At 44.1% G+C, this 7,720-nt stretch overlaps 2 protein-coding genes across 3 annotated transcripts in view; one reads left to right on the forward strand and one right to left on the reverse strand.

Annotated features, from left to right (window-relative positions):
• The first annotated feature begins 18 nt into the window (after positions 1-18).
• RSRP1 (arginine and serine rich protein 1) lies at positions 19-5,388 on the forward strand. 2 transcript variants are annotated; one of them, XM_009648496.2, is made up of 5 exons: positions 19-118; positions 1,361-1,987; positions 2,342-2,496; positions 3,710-3,793; positions 4,308-4,838. In XM_009648496.2, exons 2-5 carry the CDS (start codon positions 1,456-1,458, stop codon positions 4,491-4,493), a joined length of 957 nt encoding a protein of 318 aa, XP_009646791.1. In that variant the 5' UTR covers positions 19-118; positions 1,361-1,455; the 3' UTR covers positions 4,494-4,838. The 2 variants fall into 2 exon arrangements, 1 of the variants encoding a protein (XP_009646791.1); XR_004843294.1 differs by lacking the exon at positions 19-118 and adding an exon at positions 4,898-5,388 and having other exon boundaries at positions 1,368-1,987; positions 4,308-4,724.
• A 383-nt stretch (positions 5,389-5,771) lies between these two features.
• Positions 5,772-7,720, reverse strand: part of SYF2 (SYF2 pre-mRNA splicing factor) — a 69,295-nt gene continuing 67,346 nt past the window's right edge. Inside the window, exons 2-6 of the mRNA XM_009648562.2 lie at positions 7,501-7,626; positions 7,143-7,260; positions 6,957-7,047; positions 6,282-6,380; positions 5,772-6,172 (exon numbers count right to left, since the gene is read on the reverse strand). Coding sequence (XP_009646857.1) covers positions 6,007-6,172; positions 6,282-6,380; positions 6,957-7,047; positions 7,143-7,260; positions 7,501-7,626 — 600 coding nt within the window. The 3' untranslated portion in view covers positions 5,772-6,006. The remainder of the gene's footprint in view (positions 6,173-6,281; positions 6,381-6,956; positions 7,048-7,142; positions 7,261-7,500; positions 7,627-7,720) is intronic.

Genomic DNA, 7,720 nt, shown 5'->3' on the forward strand with positions numbered 1-7,720 from the left:
CGTGCCTTTGGGGGGGGGGGACGGGACGGGACACGCGTTATTCACGTTTCTCTTTATTACAGAAGCGCCTCGGTGTCTCACGGGAACCAGCACCGGGGGTGTCCGGCGGCTCCCAGCGGTAAGTGCCCGTGAACAGGCTCCGAGGGGAATTCCCGTGCTTGCGAGTTGAATCCCCCTCGCCCGGGCGGAGGGGGCCGTGCTTTCTGCGCGGTTTGCCAGGTGAAGGCCGCTGTGTGACGGCGGGTGGTGCCCGGCACGTACGTTGTGGGAAACGGTGATGTCTGGGTGGCTTAGCGGTGGGAGGTGGGGGTGGTGTTTGGCATCAGAGTTAATCAGTTGTTTCGTCTTAGCTGTGCCCTGTACGGCGCTTGTGACCTTGGTCCTTGTTTAGAGGTGAGGTGGTGAAACTTCAGTAGTAGCAAGGGGAATGCTTCTTACTAATTCGTGTAGAACTTAATACCCTTGATCGATTTCAGTAAGGTTTTAAGATTTACTTGGTAACTTTGGTTTACAGTGAGCACTGAAAAGAAATTTTGTGATAAAGCAAGCTTCTTAAACTGTGAAGTGGTGACATAACTCGGGGTTTAAGTACTGGTGATAAAATAGTTCCACCCTAGATATAAGACTGTAATCTTTGTAGATATAAAATGGCTGCCACTAGAGGGACAGCCATTTTAATTATTAATACTTAACCACAGCAAGTGTTACATCATTTACAATGAGCCACATATCCAGTGGCTGTATTTTTCATTAGTTACACAGAATATTTTTAATAGCAGCTTGCTACTTGCACTGCTGGGATGTGTGGAACTTTCTGCAGATAGTTTTGTGATACGGTCAAGATCGTGAAGTGGTTGCTTTGTACCCTGTGAAGGTACTTCCCCCCTGCTCTGCCGTTGGAGGAAAACACTAAAACTTAACTTCCGTGCAGAAGAAAACTATCACAGATCTGGAAGGCAAATGGTTATTTTGCTGCATTTAGAATAGATCTAAGATAAAATACCTTGAAAATTCTGTTGGGGGGGAAGGTATTAACTCATGTCCTTTTCACAAAAGGCATGTGTTTGCCTAGCAAATGAAGGGTATTAAACAAATAAACCTCTTTTCAAAATTCCACACAGAACTACTTGTGGTTGAAACTGAAGCCTTTTTTTAATTCATATAGAAGACTGACTACAAAAGAGGAAATGATGAAACTTAAAATTGTCATGTGCAAAACATGCTGAGAAACTGGCTGAGAATTGTTGGTGTGTTTTAATTATCCTTGAACTTTTTGCCTGTGTGTCATAATGTTTGTTGTTGCTGTATAAATGACTTGATGCAAGTAAATGATTAGCTTCCCCCTCCCCACTCACAACAGGAACAGAGACCGGGTATAACAGAACAACAATAAAAACGGAACCAGCTTCTGAAAGTACCTGCGTGGAGAAAACGGTGGTTAGGAAAACTGATGATATGACAGACTTCATGGACGACTTAACCCTCAGCTCCCCGAAGAAGAGGGAGTCATCTCTGAGATCATCCAAGAGAAGCTGTGACAGGTCGTCAACAAGGTCATCTAGCAGATCCTCTAGCAGCTCGCAGTCCAGTTCAAGTAGTTCCTCTTCAGCTTCCTCCAGGAGTTGGAGCCGGTCCAGATCAAGGTCACGGGCTAGAAGAAATGGTTCTCGAAGGTACAGAAGATACTCTCGTTCGTATTCCAGAAGCCGGTCAAGATCACGTGGTTACACGAGATACCGAGGAAGGTACCGTGCCAGACACTACAGGAGGTACCACCGCTCTCCTCCGAGGTACAGATCGCGCAGTAGGTCATGGTCTCGTGGAAGATCGTATTACAGAAGGTCCTACTCGAGAAGCAGATCGCGTTCGAGAGGCCGAAGATATTACGGATTTGGGCGAACAATTTATCCTGAGGCTTACAGGAGCTGGAGGAGCAGGTCACGGACAAGATCTCGGAGTAGGTCACCTCTCCATTTGAGTGAAAAAGGTACCTTTTTTTTTTGGAGACTTTTATTGTGCAAGAACCTCAAAACATACGGTTTATATTTATTTTTTACCAGTCAGTCAAATTGTCATCTGTTTACTTGCTTTATAGCTCATAACTGACAATGGCAATGTGGAAGAAAATCTCTGTGTGGTTATAAAAATTTATAAAAAAAAAAGTTTAGAGTATGTTCTTTGCACTTCAACTGTAGCTAAATCTCCCAAGTATTGAGGAAAACCAATCACAGTTGATGCTTACATACATGCACTGATAGTAATGCTGTAGGTTTTTGGCTTGTGTGAGTAGGTTCGTGTTGATTTACGCATAAGAGAATGGCACTTTTTTTTTCTCCTCTAGACAAGAGGGAACTACTGGAAATTGCAAAAGCCAATGCTGCAAAAGCTCTGGGAACAGATAACATAGTCTTGCCAGCGAGCTTGAAGATCCTTACTCCTTCCAAAGAGAGAAAAACAGAAAACCAAGAGCGTGAAGATCCTGGCGAGTCAGCTGAGGTAAGTATGAGCTGGAGTGTTCTCAATGAAAAGGTAAATGCTTTTTTTAAAACTTGTCATCTGCATGGATGTGTTACAGTTTTTAACTGGCGTGTTTGATTATGAATTCAAACCCTTGAACAAAAACTTGAGATTTACCAGAACGCTAAAATCTACTTTTAGAAACCACTGTAGCCTTTGTGTTAAGTGGAAAGTACTGCGGACTCCTAAGAGGTGGTTGGCCACTGAGTACCTGCAGGCTTTCCAGCAGTGGTAGGTTGGGAAGGAGAGGTGAACGTAGTTTGTTCTTTTGAGTTGTTCCTCTTGCCCGTTACTTAGACTAGTTCATGTGTTTCTGACCTAAACCAAGGAGTCTCCTTACCAAACCTAGTGAATAGCGTGGGTTTTTTTAAAGGTTCAATCTTTCTACCCCTTTTAACTGTTAAAAGCTTTTCATATGCAACAAACTTGTTTCCCAGAAGTTACATACCCAAGCACACAATGCATTTTACATACTTTATTTCTGTCTTATAGAAATCATGACTATGGTTCCAGACATGATGAAGAAAATCTGTTGGTAATGAAGGGACTTGTGGGCTATAGCTGCTGTGAATTTAAGGGAGGGAGAAACTTGAGCAGCTTAAACTGAACTTGAATTTTAGTTTGGTTCTGTTGTTATGGTGCGTTAACCTGATTCGTGGTAAATACAAAACTGCAATAACTGTTACATCGATCAGATACTGCTATGTCAAATGGAAGTAAATTTACTAAGGGTTTTAGACAAATGGTACAGGCATCCCTTTCATAATATATGCAATATATTCCAGATGTTGAGAGAGTACAGAAGAAGAGGCCTGCATCACTTGCAGATAAGTTTATTGTCATTATCCAAAGCTCTGCAGGATGGATATGCAGAACTTAATGCAACTTACTCTACCACTACCCTTCATTGTAAGGTGGTCCGTGCTTTGGATTGTTTGAATCCTTTTTAAAATTTAACTGGGGCATGGATGTCAGGCCATGTGTGAATTGGCTCGATAACATTGATAAAAACATTGGATGTTTTTCAAATTGAGTTCAACATTCATCTGTTTGCATAGTTAGTAGCGTACAGCTACTTTTGATGTTAAATAACTGAAACAACTTGACCAGAAAGTTCATGCTCTCTAGTAACTGCCTTAACTTGCGCGGAATAACGTATCCTCCCACTTAAGCTGCGTGTGCTCTTCTCTAGCAACCCAGAACGCTTGCAGAAGATGTGACCAAGAGCGGAATGGAGAGAGCAACCATACAGAGAAGCATTTCTTTCAGTCCTAATGTAAGTGTGATTGCCCAGGGTGGAAGCCCAGTGCTTCATCCCTCCTGGGTTAGGCTTTTCCCAGTGTTGCTTGCTGGATTAAAGCGATTATTAATAGCAACAGGTTGAATTGAATGGTTTGAGAATTCCTTTCCTGGAGGAGTTAGATCAGCAGCAGAGCTCTGTAAACACGTGACAGCAGTGTGTTTAAAATGGATGTTTACCTTTCGGCATTCAATAACAGTGAATGCCTGTACTGTACTACAGACTCAAAAGGGTACACCGGAACTAGTTTACACCACAATTTATTTCAAGTTCCATGTTTAAATTTATTTTAATACAATGCAGAACTAAGTTAAAAAGCAATTTGCCTGAATCCTGTGTCAATTAAGTGTACATGGTTGATAGTCAGTAGGCTTCTGGTCTCCTATGAGCTGGAAGGAGAACATTTGTCTTACCAGCACAGACTGAAGTTGACAGGTCTTAGCACATTCCTTCTCATTCTAGCATTTTTAAAGAAAATTTCTTTTTCCAGAATACAATGGCAAAACCAGTACTACAGAAGCCAGTGAGCCATGTTGTTAAAGAACCGGCAATTTCTCCAGCAAGAGAAGAGGACAGAAAGGGAAGTCCCTATGGGCAATGGGTTCCTGTCAAGAAGGAGGAGAAGAAAACATTTTTAAACTTCTCACCTAAAAGTGCACCGTTCCGGGCACGCTAGCTTACTTTTCTCACTCTGACTGCAGCATTATGCATACTTCAGTAGTGACATCTGACACTTTCTGATCAGATTGAAGACTTGTTAATACTCAGTATTTATTTTGAGATCTTAATTTTGGAATCTTAGGTTTCTCTTTCAGATCTAGAGCACAGTGATCCAGAAGCCACAGATGGGAATCTTGTGTATATTTGTAAATATTTTTGTATTGCTTTAATGGACTAGAACTTACAGGTGGGTAACCTTTTCTAAACAATAGCTCAGTAGCTGTTATTTTGAACACTTGATTTACATTGTGTAACTGTTTACTTCAAGTAAATAAACTTTAGTTTTGCACTGGCTTCTCCATGTGTGATGAAGTATTAGACCTGTGTTTGTAGTAAGTTGACTGTCCTGGTTATTTCCAGGTTTAGCTTTGTTAACCCTACTGTTACCACGAAGTGTACCAGAAGAGAATTTTTGCATCATTCTGACAGTGGACCTTTCCATCAGAATGGTTCCTGCCCAGGCTGGGGCTAGTTGGGGGCTTTCAGAGCAACTTCCCCAGGTACCCCTCTGCAGGTGAAGGCTTGTGCTGGATGTGGGCCTGACTGCCTGCTGCGAAGCCATTGCTGGTCTCACTGTTGAAAGTGTTGAACCTGAGCAGCTGTCACTTCTACTGACTTCCTGCTGGCTTGTGTTTTGGTTTAGGTTTAAAAACAGCCTTGAAAGGTGTGCTGTGTAGGGCAGCCAGCAAATTGACCTTTAGGGGTCCCTTCCAACCCAAAACATTCTGTGATTCTATGGTGCTATAAGTGTCCAGAGCTCCAGAATTCAGAGTGCAGCACTCCTGGCTCCATGGCTCACTGTGACCTTGGTGAAGAAAAGCGCTGCAAGTGACTCAGGAGGCTGTTGGATGGTTGGGGGGGGCAGGTAAAGGAGTAGTGTGGGGTTTTCGGTGGTTTTTTTTGTAAAAATAAATGGCTGGTAAAACTGACTTTGACACCTACAGTCTGGAAGTTTCTTTAAGAAGCTGTTGAATTGCTCAGACAAGGCAGGCAGGTGTGCTAAGGATTCTGTATTTTGTGGCAACTGAGTTAATGCTGGAAGTGGCCCCTGCTCCCCTGGAGAGGAGGAGCGGGTGCTGTGTGCTCCTGTGGGGCAGAGGGCTGGGGTAGCTTCCCTGGTGGGAAGGCCAGCTGTGTTCTTCAAGTGTTCTGTCATCTTTCTGCCCAACAAGTGTGTGCAGGGGCTCGGCCCTGCTGTCAGCTGCTGAAGGATGAAGAGGAGCTTTACTCCAAGTGAGTGACAAATGTGTTTATTTAGAACATAAAATTGCACCAGCTGGTGACATCTGCCAGTAAAGGCTATCTACAGCTGAAGTCATTACACAAATTACCTCTATTATACTAAATACACTTTTGATTTTACAACTCAATCAGGTCTACAGAGTATTTTTCTGATACAACTTACACTCTATACCAGGCTTTACCAGGTGTAGCAGGGCTGCCATGTGTGCTGAGCTGGAGGCGTTGGTTCAGACAGCTGTTCCTCTCTCCAAGTTCTGTTTGATCTCGGCTGTGTACTTCCCATAGAACCTCTCCGCCTTCTTGTTGAACTTGGCGTTTCTCTCGTTGATGTAGTCGATGTCAGCATCATCATTGTAAGGACGCCTTCGACTGTATTTTTCACGCTTCTCAATTCTGTAAGACAAAAGAGCAGCGTTTGAAGAGCGTGGGTGAATCCCGTGGATCTGATAGCAAAGCTGCTCTAGGCCACGCACGGCTTTGTTTTAGCTTCGTATTTACTCACTGTTTTTCAAGATCGGCAACCATCCTATCGACCCCTTCCTTTGACGGCACGTGAGTCCCGTGGAGAAGACTGTCGGATGTGGGATAAAGCGCTTCGCCACTGGACAAGAGTAACAGAAGAGCAGCAGTTGACACAACTGTTGATGGCTTTGAGCTTTCACTGCTTCTGTTGGGTTCTCAATTTAACATATCGAGGTGCTTAACTCAAACTGAGATTCAGGGGTGAACATGTTGATACTAAACCCAAGCTCTTAACTGACAGACACAGAAACCCACTGGCATTCTAAATGGGTCTGAATGCAAACTTGGTGAGTTCTCACCCAGCTGTGCTTAAACCCTGCAGGGCTGCTTAAAAAGCCCCCAAACCTCTGAGAAACCCGTTATCTACGTGCGCATTTAAACACAACCTCATTGACAAGATAATTCTTCAAGCTCTGTAATGCCAAGCTTGAAGAAATGAACCTCATCGACTACACCGCTGCCCCCCTTCCCAACCGGCACAGGGATCGCAGAGAGGATTTACTGGGCCGTGCCTTTTAAGATTGTGTTAAAGCCTAATTAATATTACTGGATATAGGAGAAGATGCCCTTGCTGAAAGGATTAGTTTAAGTTTTCCGTGTTTGCTATTAACAGAAATACCACAAACGATCTCAGATGACCGAAATGAGAACTTACTACTGCTCTTTCAGCTTCTCGTACTGCTCCAGGTCGGGTTTGATCTGCCGGGTTAACCGCTGGTACTGGCGCAGCTGAGCAGCTGCATAATCTTTGAGAGAAAAGGTGAAGGCGTTTTCTTTTTGTGCAATTCAGTTTGCAGCTGAAATGCTAATATAGGCGTTCATTACGAAGACAAAATGTTACCTGAAAATCCCAGATCTGGATTTTTCCTCTTTTTTTTCCTTTCCCATCTCTCAGCGTCCTCGGCGCTGATCTCTAGCAGTTTAACTCGCTCGTAGTCTTCTCCCCTTGCTGCGCATTCCTAATGCAGCACAAAGCACACCGCCCTTTTAACAAGGAGATAACGCCCGAGCACCAAACTTTGCTAGAACCAGGATCAGTCTGGACAATCTCTAGGGCAGGACAACAACTTAGATAACCAGGAGTCGAATTAGGAGACGGGGTTTGGGGGGGGGTAATGTCTGTATGAGTTCCCAAGCTTGTTTTAGCCCCCACGAAGGGGGCTCAGCAGGCCTACGGAAAGCTGCAGATATCCATTTACCTTCTTTTTTTCCTCCACCTTCAGCTCCCACTCCAGCCGAGCTTTTTTGGCTTCCCAGTTTGGTGGCAATTTAAGTCTTTTATCTTCCTCCACCACTTCTTGGTGATTCAGCTTGCGAGCCTCGTTCTAGGAACGAAAGGGTCGGTTACCGACCTCCCCAGGCGCCTGGCAACACTCCCTCACGGAAACAAAACCCCCCCGCGGCCCCGCTCCGGCCGCC

Source organism: Egretta garzetta, unplaced genomic scaffold, assembly GCF_000687185.1.
Source record: "Egretta garzetta isolate BGI_Z169 unplaced genomic scaffold, ASM68718v1 scaffold101, whole genome shotgun sequence".
NCBI classification, from domain to species: Eukaryota; Metazoa; Chordata; class Aves; order Pelecaniformes; family Ardeidae; genus Egretta; species Egretta garzetta.